Raw genomic sequence first — 21228 nt, forward strand, 5'->3', positions numbered from 1 at the left:
TTAATATTATTATTATTATTATTATTATTATTATTATTATTATTATTATACTTTTGAATAGTACATAACTCTTGTACATGGGGGGTCAATCTCAAATTCATAAGAAAATAACCAGAATAAAATACTTCAACAAGAATTAAGGGGAACGCGCCAAATGTGTGACTGTCCGTTTCAAGAAAAAGACACGTTCTCTGGACCAAAAACCCGCGCAGGCTCTAACCCAATTTGTCTTCGGTTTCCACATGAATCGCTGATGTCGTCTTCGTCATGGAGTTTGTATGGGTGCAGTCTCCCCTTAACCTGACTCTATGCTTGTGCCAGGAATGGCTGCGGTCAGCTCTTAAGAGATTAGTAACTGAGAAGGAGATACTATTAGTCCTGTGACCTCGCTGACGACTCCCGTGTTCTCAAGGAGCAACTAGCGGACATAACAGGTGATGTTTCTAGGCTACAGTGGCGAGACGCCGGACTGTTATCATCGCTCTCCACTACGAGCGTAGGTCTGTGGCCCAGAGATATGGAGCGTGGCGGTTTGTCCTTGAAACCTCATAATCTCGGTTTGTGGTGGGCCTACCACTGCATGTTGTCATGAGATGCGACATTGTATTAGTTGTGATGGATTATAGGGCTCTAGCGCCAAATACTCTTTCTGGCGATTCATTTGAGAGTTTAATTTAGCTCTTTCTCTTCCGCTGGCAATGTGACCTACAGCTTAACTGAGTGACAGGAGTTGTGGTTGCTGTGGAAAATGAACTCTTCTGTGGTGTGTCCTAGTGTATGGGTCACATTAACCTCCATAGTGGCTGATGATGAACTGGACCGAGCCATGATTTGTCACATTTTTTCAATGTTAGTACTCAGGGAAGGCTCTCTAGCACCCTTGTTCAACATAGGTAAACTCCCCAATTGTATTATGACAACACCACATAATAGCCCTGCTTTATCTGTGTTGAATGTGTGAGGCAATAATCAGGACTAGATATTCTATACATAATGAGTGATCCTTCTCTCCTTGTTAAAAGCTCCGGAGTCGTCACCGACTTCATCACATAGCCCTTTCCGGCCAGTTCACAGCCTTCCTTCTGACCGGTAGGATCTGTGGTGGTTAATGACGGAGGTGGAGCCCCAAGCAACACACTGAGCTCATGTCCATTAGCAAAGGGAAGCAGCTGAGGCCCAATTACAGCTCCTTGTCTCTGGCAATCAACCACACACATTCTCTCTCTCTCTCCCTCTTGTATACATGCTTTCTCTCTATCTATCTCTCGGTTCAGTCATTGATACACACTCTGTCTCTCCCTATCTCTCTCTCTGGAGAGACACACACACACACACTGGTTTCTCTTTCACTCTGTTTGTCTCTCACACACATTCTCTTTCTCTCTCTCTCTGGAGCTTTGCTCCTCTCCTCCCCTCTATCTGCCTGGCACCAGTCACTCTGCCCATTTCAGTGCCGCAGGCTAGCGTTAGCGCCTCCTCAGCCAGCTCCAGCTGGTCCTCCAGTGCCATCGACAGCACCGGGTGGGAGAGGAAGTTTGGCACGCCAGGCGGGCACTGAAGGACCCAGGTGCCTTTGAGTGGGGCAATCAACTGCTAAAAGAAGGCCAGAAAGTCCAAGACCACTCGTGGTGGTGTTCTCGAAAACTGTGCTGTGCTATTCTCTCATATCCTGCAGTGTTGCTGTCATTGCTTTATAGCTACAGTAAACACACATATTCAGAGAAGGTACAGGTACAGGATAGCTACCGGTGATAGGGACAAACTCCTAACCAACTGATCCTCCAATCAAACAATACAGTCACTTAGTTTTATGACTGTAATATAAGTGCTACATGTAAGTGCGTGGCATGCTATGTATCGCCTTATAGCTACAGTAAATTAACATTTTCAAAGGGAAGGCACAGAATAGCTACCGGTAATAGGGACAAAGTCCCAACTAGCTGGTCCTCCAACAGTGACTATATCTAGCGGTGAGAGAAACACCATAGCCTAACTATAGGAACAGGGGGCACAAAGATGGAACAAAGTGCAATTGGGAATATTCCGCAAGCTTTCAGGCTGAAGGTGTGAGATGAGTCCCGGAGGTTGAGACGGACTCTCTGACGTCTGACTGATCACATCAAGCCCCTCTGAGGCAGCTGAGTGTTGCGGCTGGATTTGCCCAGGCTCCCAGAACACCAGAAAGCAGAGGAGAGAGGAAAGTTTTAGAGCGCGGTGCTGAGATAGGTAATTGCTAATTAAAGTTGACAGATAAACAAACACACAGATACAATACACACACAGGGAGAGGGAGAGAGAGAGAGGCTGGATAAGAAGGCGTGCAGAGTATAAATGGGTAAATTAGGGCCTGCTAGGCCCTGCGTGGAGTTTGCTCTGTTGGCGTGCGCTCTGTTTGTATTTGATTTCCCTCAGGTGGGATGCAGTCGGCTGCGCGGGAGCACTTCATCATGCCAGGCCGCTATTGTCAGAGGCCCAATTGGGTTTTATTTTCCGCTGCTGTTTCAGCAGCTCAAACCTGATTTGGGTACTCTATAACTGCATTAAGCATTTTCTGTGGCACAGTCCCAGGTCCCGCTGCCACACACACATAATCCTCCAGCACCACCACCCCTCTCACCAGCCTCCCCCTTCCCTTTCGGGGGACATTACAAATGGCATCTTTATGTTGTGTAATAGCCTGTGCACAGATATCCCCCATCCGATTCATCATCCTGCTCAGTCTCACCTCTTTTTTCTGTTTACTCTAAGCGTTCTATTTCCCCCCTGTAGCGGTTCAACTCAATGAAGATGCTGGAGTTCAGATATCCAATTGAGTGCACAGATAACTAAACTAGAGGGTTCATGGTAGCCGTCTACGCCCCCTAGTTACATAAGCGTGTTGGGCAGAAATATATTATATATTATATCTCTAAAGTGGGTGTTCGAATGTAAAAGATTTCATTCTTTCATCGATATTTATGCCTAAATTAATTTCGCCCTGTTTATGAAACTGTAGAATGACAGGGGCAAGGAATAATGATAGAATGCATGATGTTGTTACATTTTACAAAATAAAATAAGTGCCATTCTATCAGCCTGCCACCTGCCCAATTATCTGTGTAAACCAACTGTTTTGTATGAGGTGACCTAGCATTGTCAAACAAGTTTCCTGAAAACTTTAATCATCAAATTGGAACACATGGAACCGGTTATATGGTAGCCCTGCAACAAGTTGTCCCATGTATCACTTAAAGCAAAACAATGAAAATTGAATTTAATTAATAATTTGTCCAGACTTTTTGTGTATCATAGCATTGATAACTTTAATCATCCAATAGGAACATATGGAACCGAATTTGTTATGTGGTTTCCCTGCAACATTGCTCAATCTGGGCACGCCTTGATAGCCTAGAAATCTAGACACACCCTAGCGGCAGCAAATGTAATTTGTAGCCAGGGTAGTCTAGCAACTCTCCGTTGGTTTGCAAGCTGGAAAATGAAACTTATCAGGCCAATCACATTGTGTATAGAGTCGGCGTCGGTTCCGCGTGAATTTCCTGCTACTTGAAAACAAAGAAGATGGATGCTGCTGCTGGCGAACAGCAGTCTTTAAATTGCGACTCGAGATAAGCTTTTTTTAAATTAGCAAAAGTTTGATTAGCCTACTAGCCAACTAGCTCCGCTGGTGGGAAAATGCATGGGACTCATGAGTTGTAGCATTATCCTATTGCGTGCAGAGGACATTTGAAAGACAACCATATATCGGAATGATCAGTGCCAATGGTAAGTTCCCAGACCACATCTTGTGGGTCTGGCTCGTCAGGCTTACGCCTTGACAATGTAAGAGACACTTTGTACCGCTTGACAAGTTCAGTTGTAACTTTTTGAGTGCATCTCTGATACAGCATTAGGCTATGAAATGTGGCACATAACAGGCAAAGCAAATTGATCTGTTGACTATTTGCAGGTAATAGCATGTCTCATAGTTAGAGAAAAGCGGTTGCTCTCAAACACTGTCCACTTAATCAACAGAGTCAGTGTACTGATATAAGATGACATATTAAACTGTCCTCTGTAAACTGGGTGATGCAAAATGAAATATTTCATTCTTTCATTGATTTTATGCCTAAATTAATTTTGCCCTGTTTATGAAACTGTAGAATGACAGGGGCAAAATGATAGAATGCATTATGTTGTTACATTTTACAAAGTGCCATTCTGTCAGCCTGCCACCTGCCTAATTACCTGTGTTAACCAACTGTTTTGTATGAGCTGACCCAGCATTGTCAACCAGAGCCTAGCATTAGCTCTGTTCTTAATCAGAATCAGAATTCATTGCTTGGTATGGACCAGCCTAGCGGAAAAAATACAACAAAGTAATGCAATGCAATGCAGCCCTGTGCACTTAAAGCCATCTAATGGAAAATGTGTAGGCATACTGACGATCACCCCGCCATCGCCCGTTTAATCGGTCAAGTGTTTGTTTTCAGCGGGGTTTGTACAGGTGTAGCTGCAGTGTTGCTCTTCTGTAATTCAGGGATGAATAATGCGAGGCCGACACCTGCCCTGGCTGCGCTTGGCCCCTGCCCAAACCACAACCACTGGGGGAGCCGCACCTTCAGTCCGCCAGAAAATTATGTGAGTAATGTTGTTATGTCCTGCTGTGCTGTAATAGGCCCGATAATGGGCACTTTACAACAGATTTTGTTGGGAGGCGTCCAAATTGTATATCAACACACCGGAGAGACAGAGGGTTGTGAGACCAGAGGCGATGCCATTAGTTGACTTGTGACTGAAATTAGTCTACTCTCCACTTGTGTGTGTGTGTGTTTGTTTGTTTGTGTGTGTGTGTGTGTGTGTGTGTTTTTAGGTGTGCAATCACTCTTTTTAAATCAGTCGAACACATGGCGAGGAACGTGGTGTGACATGATTACGTTGAAATTTCACCAGGTCTAATCGACCATGTCACGTGAGACATAGGCTGCCTTTGTTTTCCAGCCCCAGTATGTTGGGTTTATTTTTACTTCCTGTTGCCCAGCCAAGCAGGCAGGGCTGGGTTGGGTGTTGAGAGTGTTAAGTCTGTATGGAGCACACTGTCTTGTGGGTCAAGTGACTCACATTACCACATGAAGCCCATTACGGTTGCCATTCAGGGTCAATGGCGCTTTTAAACAACCTGTAAGCGAGCATAAATGGGACATGAACTCCTCTTTTACTCAGCGGTGCGCCTACAGCCTTGGCTGCATATGCTTTGTTCTAATAGTCTGTTATTATGTATAGGACACAAAGGACATTAGCGATCATGGTGATGCACTTGCTGGAAATGCACCATGCATATTTTATATGAGCGACGTGGTGGACAGGAACGAAAGAATGCCCAGTCCAACACACAAGTGCTGGCATCAAAAAGGCAGTTTTATTTGTATAGCACTACCTTTCATACATAAGGCAGCTCAATGTACTTTACATCATCCACAAACAAAGAATAGCAAATAATAATAAATGAGGGACATAAACAAAAAATATTAAAAGGAAAATATACAAATATAAAAAGGCATACAAAATCACAAACAAACACAAGAACACTATCTGAAAGTATATAAAAATGTGCACACCCTGTGTGCGCTCTTAAATTAAATGGTGTGTGTGAATTAAAATAATATGGTATAACATACAACATGGATTCTGTGTGTACTGTCAGAACTGTTCCCTGTATTACCTAGCAGTATGGATTGTGAACATGGCCCAGACCTATAAACAGGAGGCTGTTAAAGCAAAGGGTTTATGCCGTTGACGTTGCCCCAGGTCAAGGGTTGCACCCTGAAGGCACTGAGGAGGCTTATAGGATCTGAGCAGACAGTGATGGATGCGCCACTCATACCAGAGGGTCTTTAAAACATACCAGCGGAGGTCCTCAGAGTATTACCGCGTCTGACTCCACGTACTTGTTTCGCGTCAGGCTTTTTAATATGCCCGTGAAGTTTGGCTTACATGCACATCATTTCAGGAACATGTCTAAGGCACAAAGAAATCAGTGACCACTTCTTTTTATGTGCATGTGTGGGATGTGCATGTGTGAGCTGTGTTTGTGTATTGCACAAATTGCTCAGTTTGTGTCACTCTATGATGCGTATGTATGCAGATGTGCCTAAACACAGAGCAATGTTGTGTCTGAGTGAGCTGAGATGATCAATTTACAAATATTTATGATAAACAGCTTCTCTTGTTTTTCTTCTCTGCAGACATGCTTTACAAGTAGTCAAGCAAAGTTGCCACACAGATCACAAGAGTAAACGACCACGCTGGATGTTCCTTTGGTAATTTAAAGGTGCTCTAAGTGATGTTGGGTAACGTCACTGCTGTTGACGTTCAAACAAAACAGAGAGCTAGCTCGCTACTCCCTCCCCCTCCTGCAATTGAAACTCTCCTAAACGCGGTGATTGGCTGGAACAGTTTGTCATGTTTTTATGGTCCAGGGTGGACCAGGTTGTTTTTGTTGCTGTTTTTGGAGCCTGGGCTGTCCAGAGCAACTTAGAGCACCTTTAATATTTGTTTAATTCCTTGATCAAAGATGAAGAAACATAAATTGTTATCTGAATGTTTTAAACTGAGATTGGGTATATCAGCACATACACCAAAGTGGCATTATAGAGGGCATGGACATCAAAAACAACGCATAAGGAAACCCTGTCCACATTGGGGGTAGGTTTATATAACACCTCAAACTGGTGCTCTTCCACACAGGCCTTTTATTGCTCTGAAATGAAAGGCCAGAGATTCATATCTCTCACCAAGCCGTAATGGGAATACCCCCTAGAGGACTGCTGCTTTTATTAACGGCCGACCCATAAGGCCGTAATCCAGCTCTTCAAGCTATCTAATACAGTGTGAAGTAATGAAAGTGGATGGGCCAGAGGCCTTAGTGCATTTAGAAAACAAGTTCATACGCTAGTTGTTGTTGTTTTTTTGTGCATAATCTACTCATAATTTGTTATGATGGTAATTGATCTGCCATCTGGATCACCAACGATGCAAGAATGGTTGGTGAAGACATTGGTAGGAGGTTGTCAACAACTGAAATAGCCCTGATCGGAAATGAAATAATGACCACAAATTGTTTAAGCAAGGGGCTCACAATGTCCAGGGAGGCAGTGGCTATAAATAGAAAAAAAATATGTGCACAGATAATTAATGGCAGAGTCCGATTGGGAGTTCTTACTGCGCACTGATCAATTCATTGAATGACTGAAATGGCTATGCAAATTATGCAACCCTTGGCCACCATTTGATGAAGCTTTTAAGAAATGGGCCTGATTTATTTGAAGAATGCCCAGCTGAGGGACATCGAAAGGGGAGCAAAGGTTCCCCAAAGGCATGTATGGAACATCAGACGACTTAAATAAAAATGGTCGTTGCATGCCCTTAGCACAATCAAGGTTAGTTAACACCAGTCGAGGAGGCCGAAGTGACAGGGCCAGCTGGACAGGGCCAGGGGGTGTGAGTGTAACTCAGTAAGAGGTGTTTCAGGCCCTCCTCCTTCAATCTGTCAGTACAGCCACTTCAAAGCCCAGCCTCAGACAGCCCAAACACACACGCCAGCACGCCAACACAAAGACACGCACATATGCACGGCTCCACTCTGGAGCGTCCACTTCCTATTGGATATCCACAGTATTTGAGCCACGAGCATGGGCACCAAGACTCAACCCATGGAGTGCGTTCCAACGCAGCTGTCTGGATGCCTTTACCAGACATTCTAGAATCGAAGGTATTGTTTTTCGCTATTATTGTGAAGCACTTCTGGGTTCTATTTGACATTTAAGAATCATTTGAATTCTGGAGCCAGATGCCCAGCCTCTGTTGGCACACTGCTTGATTGTTAAGGTCTGCGTGTTGAAGGGTGCGGGTTAAACAGGGACTGAAACAGAGGGCCAGGATGGGGGGCAAGCAGTCGAAGAAAACTGCCGAGGAGGATATGAAGAGGCAAGCGAGGAAGAACACGGGCCGTGTGGAGAGTCTCACGTCGGCCGAACGGATCCGCCAGCACACCACCAAGCAGTTCGGACAGGTGGTCCTCAGCCTGGCGCGTCGCGGCATGACCGAGCCTCCCCAGGAGCTCTGGGAGCTGGTGGAGCTGGAGAAGCTCAACCTGTCACTCAACCGCCTCCGGGCGATACCCTCCGCCGTCTCCGTGCTGCAGAACCTGGTGGTGCTGAACCTGTGGGGCAATCAGCTGGCCAGCCTGCCGCCGGAGATTGGGCAGCTGCGGAAGCTCCGCGTGCTCTTCGCCTACCGCAACCACCTGACCGAGGTGCCCGAGGAGCTGGGCGACTGCACCAAGCTGGAGGTGCTCAGCCTGGCCAACAACCAGATCAGCGGCCTCCCCGCCAGCCTGTCGACGCTGACCAACCTACGCAAGCTCAACCTCAGCCACAACCGCATCGTGCACGTCCCCGGCTGCGTCTACGCCATGAAGAGCCTCGTCTTCCTCCACATGGCCTGCAACCAGCTGGAGAACATCGCTGACCAGATCCAGGCGCTGGCCGACCTCAAGATCTTCATCGTGGAGGGCAACTGCCTCCACGCCCTTCCCAGGATGATCTGCTTCCTCACGCGGCTCGAGCTGCTCAACGTGGACTTCAACGACATCAAGGACGTGCCTGCTGAGTTGCACCAGCTGAAGCGGCTGGAGAGACTGGCCTGCCACCCTCTGGACAAAGGCCTGCACATCATGCACAACCCCCTCCAGAAGGGTATCAAGGAGGTGATGGAAGGGGGGCTCACCGCCCTCTACAACTATCTCAAGTCTACGTAAGAGACCCATAACGGGGGGAGGGGGGATTAGGTCCCTGCAGGCACTCGCATGGAGGATTGCCTTAACTGTTTGGATAAGAGAATTTGAGAGGAAGGACTTGTGGTAGTGATTTTCCACTCACGTCATAGGACTGAATGTGAAGAACAGTATTGGAAAAAAACAGCTTTGGAAAATGTGGTTTAACAAATACAGCCAGTAGAGAATATGTACTCATTTTTCAAATGAGTACATATTAGATTATTATGATTGACTTTAAATCACTCAAGCTAGTCAACAAATGTATATTCTTTTTTATGATACCAATAGCTACAAGGAATTTAATACATTTTTATTATGTAGTTGTTATGAAACAAATAACAAATGAAACTCCTTGCTGGCAAAAAAATAATGGAAAACACAAAGGTACCGCTTTCTCATGAAAGAGGCGGTGAGGAAAGGACACAGAAAGCCCAGCGCAAAGAGAACAAGAGAAAGAGCAGCTAGCCTTCCACACACCAGAAGCTATTAAGCCAGACAAAATAGCTCTCCTGCATCACCAAAAAGGTTGCTGATGTCACGATCTCTTCCATCTGTACCAGCAGTCTGGTGAGGAGGGGGGGGGGGGGGGCATGTTTAAGACTCCCAAGTGTACGTTAAACAAAAGGTCCGTGGGTATAGCAGTTGTCTCGGACAAGGATTGGATTTCTTCCCCCATGCACAGTGCACTCGCCCTGCTTGTGGGGGGTGGGTGGGTGTGTGTGTGTGTGTGCTCATTTTGAACGTGCTGACTCAGGCCGGTTGACCCCTGGTGTTCTCCGGCCTTTTTTAGAAAGCCCCAGGAGAAGTACAAGAGCAATTACGAGCTACATCCCATCTAGTGGGCGGCACAGAGTGAGGGGCCGAGGAAGCTGTGGCAGAAACGGCTACTTTCCAAACAGAAAGGTCAGCGTGTGCCTCCTGTGCTTATAGCCGCCGCCTGGCATTGTGGGAAAGTGCAGAAAACAAAGAAATAAAGAAAAATAAAGAGAAACAAAACTGTCAGAGAGGCCTGACAGAAATGTTAAATGAGAAAAAAAGTCTTAAGCTGAGCAGCCATATTTGTGTCACACCTGTCAGCGGAATAGGATTGATCTGACTTTAATATTTAAACTCTTACAATCAGACAAGTGACATATTTCTCCCTCTTAACAGAACAATCAGTAGAGCACAATTGGATGTGTTTTTCCCCCACAGCTGTTGGTAAGCAATCAAAGGCTCTCTGTGAAACAGTGATTGACTTCCTCGGGGGGTTGCCAACGAGAGGCCTGTCAGCAGATTAAAACACCTCACTCGTTTACGAGCACCTCCATCTTGTTTGGCGGTTGCTGATTCAGAGGTAATGGTGAAAACCCTCAAGACTAACCCCTCACCTTTTGTAATGCACTCAGTTTGCCTGAGGGAAACTGTTTGTGTTTCTATCAGAACACATCATTGCTACCCCCCCCCCCCCCAATTTATAATCTGATAACTTCTGTTCCTTCAAAATGAAGATTCAAATGGAAACTTTTCTGGTGTGAAGATTGTACTGTTTTGTGGGTAAATACATTTAAAAGAATGTGATTAGGCTTAACAATTTGGAATGTAAATGTTAACTTACTGTTTATTTTCCTCAAGGTTTTCTCTTCTTTGTTCAAAATATTTGACGAAGAGAAAGAACATAATCTGTTGGCATTTCTTTTCTTTAATTTATATTCATTCGTTGTCTTATTAACTATGTACTGAAATCATCCACTATATCAACAAGGATAGTTTGCTTATTGCTGGCTACTCATCCTTTTGTTCATTGTCTTTATTTGCATAAAGAGGAAAAGCAACCAATGTCATCTGTCATCTTGTTGGTTTGTTCACAACATTTCACCACGGCAAGTTGGAATCACCCCATGCTGTGGCATTTGTGGACATACTTCATTAGGTCTTTTGCACCAACAATCCATCAACTCATTTGCCGGTCTTGAACAGGTAATGGTCCAGTTTTGGCAGGGGTTTCATTTTATAGTGGTATCTGCGAGTTGAAAATATCCCAGGGCCTTAGCTTTTTGGCATTAACACCACAAGCAATTACAATTGCTTAGGGGAAACTTTATTATTTTAGTTATAATAAATACAAATTTACTTTTTGGCACATAATATATGCACATAAATATAGTTTATATATATATATATATATATATATACTACATAAACTAAAGTAAGGACGGCCCATCAGTTTGTTTAAAAGGCTATAAGAACAGGAAAACAGTGACCTCTACTGGCAAAGGTCATTAAGGAGGTCTTCACTAGCCTAGGGTAACAAAGTAACCAACACAGGAGCCAAATGTCATCACCTTTTTTTCTTACACTTAGACTTCTGGATAATTTTGCTTGATGTAGTGTGTGTGTGTTACACAAGATATTAATGTGTTGTCCTTTTGCCTTTTTAATTGGAACTGGACCATATTTGTCCATGGTGCATAGCCAAAGAAAAGCTGTAATTATGATGGCATTCCCCACCACATGCCAAAAGGGAGGAGAAAGGGCAGGGGTGCTGAGTGGTTAATGATGACAATATTCTGCCAGAGTCGACATGAGAGCTGCCCCTGCGGCCATAGCACTTAGTGAGCTCTGAGCTCTCCTCGCCAGGCTCTGGCACTGGGCAGACATGAGCACAACACAGACACACGGCCCCAAGCGAGGAAAACTGTGTTGCGATCATGTGCAGCACCCTGTCTTGGAAAAAGGAAAGAATGCAACAGCTAACCCTCCCACACACACATACACACACATCCATGAATGCGTGCTCATTGAAACACATACACACCCATATGCTATACACACAGGAACATAAATACACACACACACACACACACACACACACACAGTAATATAAACACACACATATTTATGTGTGTACATACACACACACATAGGCAGCCACACAAACATACACACAGCGTACCCTTGACATAGAAATCATTTTGGCAGAAAGCCAGTTATGCCTTGGTGATTGAAGTTTCACAGAATGTGTACTCATCTAGATGGGTCTGCAAGTCACTGTGTGTGTGTGTGTGTGCGTGTGTGTGTGTGTGTGTGTGTGTGTGTGTGTTGTGTAGGACTGGAACACTCAAGTCTTCAGCAGACAGAACAGGTGTTCCATCTCTAAGGCCATATACCCTGGTGGATAACAGCTTCCTACATGCTGGTGCTGGTGTATTCCTTTACCACGCTGAGCTCGCCGCACATTCATGTCTCTGCTGAGCTGCCAGTGAATCTCAGCTGGATTCCAGATTGATGGGAGGCGGAAAAAGACCTCGGTCCCCCAACAATAACGCCACACAGTTGGGCAAGTCTTGACACATCGCGTTGTGTAGCCTCTCCGTAGTGACGGATCCAATGGATGAAATTCACACACACCCTGGTGGGATGCTGTGCTCACCCAACCCCCCCTCCATGCACGCACACACACATACACACACCCCACCAGGCACCTCTCTTCCCTCACCACACCCCCAAAAGAAAACAGTGAAAATGAATGGTACAAGCCTGGGCGCATTCGCACTGAGTCCCATTGCTCACTGTCTCCTTGCTACCTGCACCAAATCCCTCAGACACTGCAGGCGCATTGTGTCTTTGTCTTATCGAGGGGGAACTCGAGCAAGGTTAAACTGACAGTTCATTCACGTTTGCTGCGTATCCCTTTCAGGAAAAGTGAAAGGTTTGGTGGTGGGGAGTTAAGGCTGGTTTGGAGGGTGTGTGTGTGGTGGTGGTGGTGGTTGGGGGGATGGGGGGTACACAGTCCAATTTCCAAACACTTGGCACACATAGACTGACCCTCCGATCTGCGGGCTCTACCAATACCTTTATAGCACAAGGTTGCTTCTGTAATCCTATGTCACCAAGGAGGCAGTTGATACGGCTTCCCTTCCAAGGGCTGCACTTATCTCTATGTGAAAAAGAAACAGAGAACGGAAGGGGGGAGAGAGAGAAAGAGAGTGAGAGAGACAGAGGGAGGCGGAGGAGAAGGGGCAGAGAAACGCTCTTGGCTCCTCGTTGGGTTTTTTTCCGCTCCTCTTTTCTACTCTGTATACACTGATTAAACCACTTTATCTTTGTCCCCCTCACTCTGGCTGGTGTCAACCTGGATGCTGTTCAGCTCCTGCGTCCTTCTCCTTCGCAGCTCTTGCTCCCTGCACTTTCCATGCTTTTGTTCGGCACGGTAGTGGTAACTATGCTCACTAATTATGTGATGGGCAAAAGAAACTGATGTGTGTGTGTCTAGAAAATGGATGTCCACTATCATCTGCAGTTTCACACACAAAAAAAGCTTTTTTCCCTTGAAGCAGATCACATTATTGACCTTGTGCATTTCCTGATATGGGCCAATAATTGCATTAGATTGCTCTCCCAGGACGTGATCAAAGATACCATGTCCCTGTGTAATGACCTCTTATTGATGTTGACATAACGTAATTATGACCGCCGTGCAGCGAAGAATTTTTTTCTTCCATTTTTTTCCTTCAGTAAGGAGCATGGAACTTGTTGTAGCCCCACAAGGATGACACGGAACCATTGTTTTCTGTTTTGATCCGTCAATCCCCCCCCCCCCCTCCGGACTCGACCCCCGAATAGAGGGTAGGGCGGACACAATTTTCTGTGAATATCTCGAGAACCGTAGAGCCTAGGATTTCAAGGGGCCATGTCAACCCATCCCATCCTCATTTGATGTATAGTCCCACCTAGTTAAAAATGAAAAAGCAAATGTAATGTAATCACAGGTATCTGTGGTTGACAGGGTCAAAAATGCACAAAATTGGAGGTGTAGGGTCATTCTGACACCCTCTGAATGCAGGCCAAGTGTCATGGAATTCCGTTCATGGGGGGCCATACAATAAATTCATTTATATGTAAATTTAGTGACTATACACCAACTGGCCTGTAGATGGCCGGACACAGTTTTCTGTGAATATCTCGAGATCCATAGGGCCTAAGATGACCAATATCCAATCATTTGATATATAGCGCCACCTAGTTAAAAATGAAAAAATCATTGTAATCGCAGGTATCTTTGGCTGACAGGTTCAAAACTGCATGGAATTTGAAGTGTAGGATCAGTATTACACCCTCTGAATGCATGCCAAGCTTCGTAGAACTCTGTTCATGGGGGACCATACAATAAATGAATATATGTGTACATTTCAGTACTTTTATGTGTACATTGCAGTTCTTTTAGTAACAGACTACTACACCCATCTTGTAAGAAGGAGCGCTTTCGCAGGTCTTTTATTCCATCTGCCATCAGAATGTATAACACTTCTGTCATGACAATTTGTAATGTCTGAACTTCATTATTAATGTGCATTTTCCACTGTACATGTGATGTGAAACTTTTTTTCACCATAGGTTCACTCTGCCTCAAAGTATTGGTGAAACCCTAAGGCGTGTTGCAATCACTGTGTGATTTTTGTTTTTTAGGTGGGCTTGTATGCTGGGCATACTGTATACAACTTTCTTACTCTCTATTTAAATATTACTGGGCTGTTGTGACAAGTAAATTTTCCAGCTGTGGGATCAATAAAGTCTTCTATTATCTTATCTTATCTTATCTTATTTAGTGACTGTACACTATGCATGCACACACACATGCACTCATGAACACAAGCAAACACACTCATAAAGATACATGCACACACATGCAGGCACACACATAAACACACACAAGCACACGCATACACACACACATACACACAAGCACAGACACACACACACACACACACACACACACACACACAGGTATGGACACACGCATAAACACACACACACACACAGGCATGCACGCACAGACTCACATGCATACACACACACACAGGCACATACACACACACACACACATAGACACAAACATGTACACGCACGCATGCACAAACACATCCACACCAACATAAAAACACACACATGCAAGGCAAGCAGGCACACACACATAAACACACACACATAAACACACACACATAAACACACACACACACACCCCATTCCCCCACACACCCACTCAGAAGCGAACACACACACACGCACAAACACATAAAACACACACACACATGCAGGCAAGCAGACACACACACACACTCACAAGTGAAAACCCACACAGAGAAGCACACAAATACACAAAAGCAAACGCACACATGCACACTCATTTACATACACAAAAATTGCAAGAGTAGGGGATGGAGTAGGAGATGGAAACAAATTGACAAGCGTGATTTATTTTTGCGGAGAGAATGTGCAGGACTGAGCGGCGGTCATATTTTGTAGCGCTTTGTGGTACATCTAGTTGAGTTGATGCTTGGTGCCTTGCACCTTCAAGAACACAGAGTTGCAGCCGCAGACAGCTATCCAGAGATCTGAGCTTCAACCCTGCCAGTATCGATGTAGGCACAACTGAAAAGACAGAACCTTTTTTTTTCATTTCACAAAGTCATATAGTGACAGTATCAAATCCAATGGGATTCAAATGCAATATGTCTGGAAATGAAAGTATGACTCTTATAGCCATTTTGACGAAGTACAAATCCCACAGCAGATCTCAAAGACCAGTAGGTAGACAAAGGCAGAATGTAGGGAAATAGTCAAGGGGCATCTGTCTGGAAAATACATGCAGGGATCAACTATGTCCTCTTCAGTTCTGAGTGTTATTGTTTCAAACTTTAATCTTCAAATGACCAAGACAGAAAATGTATAATCATGTATCACAATGTCCTACATCTAAAGCAAGCTCACTGACTCCTTAACAAGCATCTGGCAACAAATAAACAATATTAGCTCATTTAATTTTTACATTTTAGTGATAAACCAAGTGTATATGTATCAGAAAGTGTAAATCCGGATTTTCAACTGTTAGACCTATTGTACACTTAGCCTAGTTTTGTCACTGTGAAATATATGTGGACGTGTTCTAACCTACCTGCAACTTTCACCTATCCTATAGAATAACACAACCATATAAACAATGGATCACCTGAGGGTCCAGTTTAAGATGACCCAATTAATCCACATGGGTTCCCATATTGATGGACCATTGGGAAGGTGTCATGAATGTCCTCTGCATGGACAAGGCCATTTCACTGATACACTGATGATAAATGACCATTGTGAGAAATGTTCCCTCTAGTGGCCACATGACATAAGACAAGCAACATGCAACTTGAAATGGACCATGCTGCTTATGGTCAGTGGAGAGTAGGGAATTGATCTCAAACATTGGAGAATACTTTTGAAAGTTGTATGTGAAAGTAGCTTAGAAAGCCTCCATTATACAAAAAAAAAATGATTGAAAAATTAGTATCAGTATCAAGTAGAACAAAACTATTTGCATGTATTTGGTGTGATTTGGTCCATACCATGGTTACATCACCATACAGTTACATGTGTATAATTGTGGTGAATGTTATTGAGGAAATGCTGTTATATTTTTTCTGTTGTTGTTTACAGCAATGGTTTGTGTTGAAGAGTTAACCCTGGTGTCTTCTCTGAGGCCTAGCTTTCTTCAAGACCAAGGGCTGATTCCTATTGATTGTGAGCGCCACAGGGAGTCGATGTGCCTTGTCTAGCGGAGTACATAATTATATATGAAAATGTCACAGGACTGTGCCCTGGAACAATTGCTGTGAGACAGCTGTGACTGTGGATCTCTGGTGGCCTGCTGTGGATGAGAAAGCCCAACAAATCACTTAGACGGCATCTCTGATAAGGCAGCTTTATCAAGAATACAAGAGACCAGGACACACCAGCTGCAAAACCATGGAGACAATCTCCATTAAGACTCTATTCTGTGCAATGTGTTTTGGCCCACTGACATAAGAACATAATCTTAAAGTACCTACATCTGACTTCATAATGAATGGATTAATTTTGTCAAATCATGAGGGATCATGGAAATTGTCTTTTTAGTCCTTCAGAAAATATGCACTTTAGGTAAAAACCATCCTTTCAATTAGATAGTTAATAATAGTCGATAATTTGTACTTTGAAAACTTGTCCAAAGATGACATCTACCCATCAGATCTTTTGCACACACTGTCTTCATATCTCCATGGCACCACCCTTCACCTGGGCAGGAAACAAAGTGCCATTTGTATGTTATGATTGCACTAAGGGACAATATGAAATCAAGTACAGTTCAACCACTATGGTCCATCCCACTGTAATTAAAAGTTAACTATATACCACTGGGCAAATCATGTTGGCAGTTATAATTCATTCTGCTTCTAAATTAGACAATGTGTTTGCTCTCAACTGCATTGTAAGAGCCAACACTGCTTATTAAAGTCAACTGAGTTTTCATTTTGCAATATCCTGGACTTTATTAGACTGCATGGCATGTTCAAATATAAATCAACTCCCTTACACCATTCAAGAGGAGGGAGAGATCAGTAACTTGTTTTTATGTCTTGATGTGTTCAGTGTTGTCTTTGCATATCTGTAGACTCCCCTCATTTGAGAACATTTACGTGAAGGACAGTTCTCCAATTACTTTCACCTCCCCATGCCTGCGTAACCAAACTGACTCACAACTGGAAGAGAAGCTGCAGATGAACTTTACGGAACTGGCTTGGTATCTGACAGCAGTACTTCTTGTCCATGAGAATATTTTGGTTGAAGTGTTTGCCTTCAGGGGGGTTTGGTCCTTGCCAAAGGCCAATCCCAACTGCTACTGTAGGTGATATGCAGTCTTACTGTAATATCATATTTTCTATGAGGAGGAGAACATATTGGTCTCTTTATTATTTCCTTGCTCTTTGAAACAGTGTTAATAAAACCATGTGCATTGCATATTATTTTTGCCTAGTCAGTTTTTCATATTATTTCATAGACTGCTTACATTAGTGGAGCAGTGGTTATATTACTGATCATATCTCAGGCGTTTTCACAGTTATTCACTGAGTATGATAACCATAACTTGTAGGAGGTTAAGGATCTCGGAGAGATTTTGAGCCCCGGTTCTTTGTTTTGCGTTGTGGCGCAGAGCACAGCGAATCTGCTACTGTCACCATAGCACTGAATGAGCCAGTTTGCTGTCTGCCGTAGGAGGAAAGAGGACAACACAGCCCGCTGGCATGATAGCAGACCGACGAAGCGATAAACACAGAATTTAGAAAGACAATTTGTGAAGCTACTTGCATTCAGTCAGAAGAAATAGTAGGGTTTTGAAAAGCACATACGGTATATATATATATAGTTATAGTTATAGTTAATTGGATGTAATAGCCCTCCTGGATCATAAAGACACAAATTAGCTTTAAAGCCCATTGAACAGTATTGTTCAAAAGTAGCCTAATCACTCATCCGGTGACGAGTAAACAATAGCTTTGCAGATAATTCCATGACTTGATCATGAATCCATCATACTGTTACATATTGGTTATATTTTAGGAATGAGGGTAAATATAGGCTACCTACTCCCTTCCATTAAACACACACTTTTAAGAAGTGATAACGCGGCAAAGTTGTTTGGCTTTTCCTGTAGCCTGGTGCTCTGTTGTCCACGTCCACTGGCCTTTTCCCTATTGTCACATTTTCCAGTTTGTCATTCAATTTACTAATTAGTACATGAGAATGCGTTACAAACTGTCTAAGTGAAGTAAGCCAAATTAGGTAAAGGGTACAGAATTCCTCTAGCTTTCGAGGTGCCGCGGAGCGCATAATACCCCCTCTATCGGAGAGCGCTCAGTCTCCAGCCCTCTCCCCATGCATGGTGACGTCAGACTCCTCTTGGCAGTCTGGAAGTCACTACGAGAGTAGAGCCGCTGGAAGGATACACAATTAACCAAGTAGGGAAAGACGGAGAAGAAACCTTTCCAGTGCCAGGCTCCGAACTGTAAAACCGGGAATATTTTTACCGTCAAAGCGGAAGAGTAGCACCAATATTGCCCCAGAACTGGGGTAGCGTCCGCAACACTCCCGCAATGGATAGAGTTTTAACTTGTCTCCTTGCTGCTGTCAGTTTACTGGTTTCAGTTCGAGGACAAGTATTCAAAGGTAAGACTTATTATTACTTTGAAGTGTTGTAGAGCACCGAAAGCTTATTCGAAGTGACAAAGATTCCGTGTGTCGCCAAGGAAGGCTACTCGAAGTTATCGTTTTCGTCTCTGCGTAGTCTATACGTAGTACTTCTCCTTAGACAAGTTTGTCGGTGATTGCTATTGCACTTACCCTCTTTTCATTGTGTAGGGGTTAAGTTCTGAATGCCGTTGTGATGGAATGTAGTACGGTTCAGACATTAGTCTCAATAATGCTCGGGTTGTCGCCCACAAATTGTTACTCTTTTCTTCCAGTCTGAATGACGTGCCTCGACTCTGCGCAGCTTAAACTTTTAATTTAGTCTACTTTGTGGAACCTACTTGACCATATTCAGCAGTATTAGCGCTATTTTGTAGAGGGTTCTTTACATTTTGGATATGAAATGTATTGTTCAGAAAATAAATAACGGCCACGGTTCTATCCGTCCGTACGCGTCGTTCTTCGTGTTTCATGTAGTGTGCGCCCTATATCTGGTTTGAATTTAATCAGCTTCATATGAAGTTCGTCTGAATCAGGAGTCTCGCCACTCTCATAACTCGGAACATGCATTCCAATAAATGTGGCCTTTCTTCTTAACTATTAAGTAGCCTTTACAATCATTGTCTAATGCGATGAGAGCGCTGATATTTCGTTATAAGTGTCTTAATAGCTTGGGAGTTTAATCTTATCAATCCAAGCCGCTGCTTTTTATAGATGTCGATCTATTTTTACGCGGTGCGTAAAGGGGCAACCCATGTGTAGCGCACTTGTGTAGCAATCAGTTGTTTATACTTCAGAATTTACCGGAATTGTTTGTTAAAAATGTGGGTTACTTTATTTTAAGGGTGTCTATCAGTGCGTCTTGGCAACCTGCCAAAGTTAGGACGGCAAGGTTATTATAGCAGGTATAATAAACTTGGTTATTATAGTGTGTGGTAAAAGTCTTAATTTGCACTGAGGCTTTTGTACAACTTTATGCATTTATCATCAATTTTGGGCATACATGACATTGTCAGTAAGCCACTTTATGTATTGACTTAGTCACGTATTGGAAGTCAGCCTGGGGTCTTTTTTATTTGAGCAGAACTGACAAACTGAGAGGTGATACTAAGATACAATTTTGCAGTAGTTCACATTATAGGCTTAGCAATTAAATGTTGTTTTACACCAATAAACATGTAAATTTGCCTGTTGACCAAATATGGCCTGACGCAGTTCCATTTTTGCCTACTGCTGACCATTATACACTTTTAAGGCAGTGATCTTAACTTTTTGCAACTATGTTTAGTTTGTCTTTTATCATCACCAAATTGTCCAGGCATCATAGGTTTATGCATTTACGCAGATTGGCTCCATTCAGATACATCACATAGACTAGACTACCACTCGGAACTCTTGTCATCCCAGTTAAATTGCATTTATGAACACTGCTGGCATCTGTGTGCATCTCAAATGTGCCCTTAAATCTCGTTGTGTCCCTGTCAAAATATAACGAGGAGCTTTTAGTTTCTTCTTTTCAAAAGTATTGTTATCTTTGCCCAAACCGAACAAACCAAGAGTGAAATCACTTTGAATGATGCAGTGCTGTTCATCCGCTGTCAAACGGTCTCCTCTTGTTTGAGGGTTGGCCTGATGGTGGCAGCAGCGCTTACATGTAGGCTAAGCATACAGTACGATGGTAGGAGCCCTGCAAATAACTTCTTATAGGCCTTCATATTGAGATAATAAATATACACATATTCCTCAAATAAAGATAAATCCATTATGCAGTGCAAATGCTCACTGTATTGTCAATAGGGGTAAATAAAAGGAAACGAACTGGGAGTGAAATTAAAAATGCAAATTGAGTGAAATATATTACTAACACAGTAATTAAAAAGAAGCGGCAGTTGTTATTGTCCCAAAATGTTCTATGGAGGCAATCGCAATCCCCACATGGATAGCCGTTTACTTTTCTGATAATGCTGAAGGAAAGATTTATTCTGGTAGAATTTAATTCCCGCCACGAAATGCTAAACTCCAATTAAACTGCGGTCCAACTAACAATCACTCCAGTCGTTGTTGCTAGCAGCTCCGCGCATGTTGACCCTGATATGGAGGGCCGACTCTGCGCCCCTGAACAATATTTTGACTCGTGACAAGGAAACACAGGATATCCTTTCAGGTCTTACCGCCCGCACAGCCTTTTACTGCGTCTTCCGTAGATTGAAAGCTGTAATTGTGTTATTTTTGCCATGCGGTAGATATGTCATTGTGTGTCGTGGGCATTGTTCTGTTAGCCGAACTTGTTGATTGTGCCTTGTTCCTTTGGATCAGACGTGTGCTCACGCACGAGGCCGTGCCGGATTATTGAAGAATTTGTCCTCTCAGCTGAAGCTGTGGAGCAG

At 43.6% G+C, this 21228-nt stretch overlaps 2 protein-coding genes across 13 annotated transcripts in view; both read left to right on the forward strand.

Annotated features, from left to right (window-relative positions):
* Positions 1-7414: 7414 nt before the first annotated feature.
* Positions 7415-8970, forward strand: lrrc30a (leucine rich repeat containing 30a). The gene has a single exon (XM_042067877.1). It carries the CDS (start codon positions 7916-7918, stop codon positions 8792-8794), a length of 879 nt encoding a protein of 292 aa, XP_041923811.1. The 5' UTR covers positions 7415-7915; the 3' UTR covers positions 8795-8970.
* A 9566-nt stretch (positions 8971-18536) lies between these two features.
* Positions 18537-21228, forward strand: part of ptprma (protein tyrosine phosphatase receptor type Ma) — a 190291-nt gene continuing 187599 nt past the window's right edge. For all 12 annotated transcript variants that reach the window (XM_042067078.1, XM_042067079.1, XM_042067081.1 and 9 more), the window contains exon 1: positions 18537-18820. In XM_042067078.1, the coding sequence (XP_041923012.1) occupies positions 18748-18820 (73 nt within the window). In that variant the 5' untranslated portion in view covers positions 18537-18747. The remainder of the gene's footprint in view (positions 18821-21228) is intronic.

The sequence above is a fragment of the Alosa sapidissima genome, chromosome 17 (genome assembly GCF_018492685.1).
Source record: "Alosa sapidissima isolate fAloSap1 chromosome 17, fAloSap1.pri, whole genome shotgun sequence".
Classification (NCBI taxonomy): Eukaryota; Metazoa; Chordata; class Actinopteri; order Clupeiformes; family Clupeidae; genus Alosa; species Alosa sapidissima.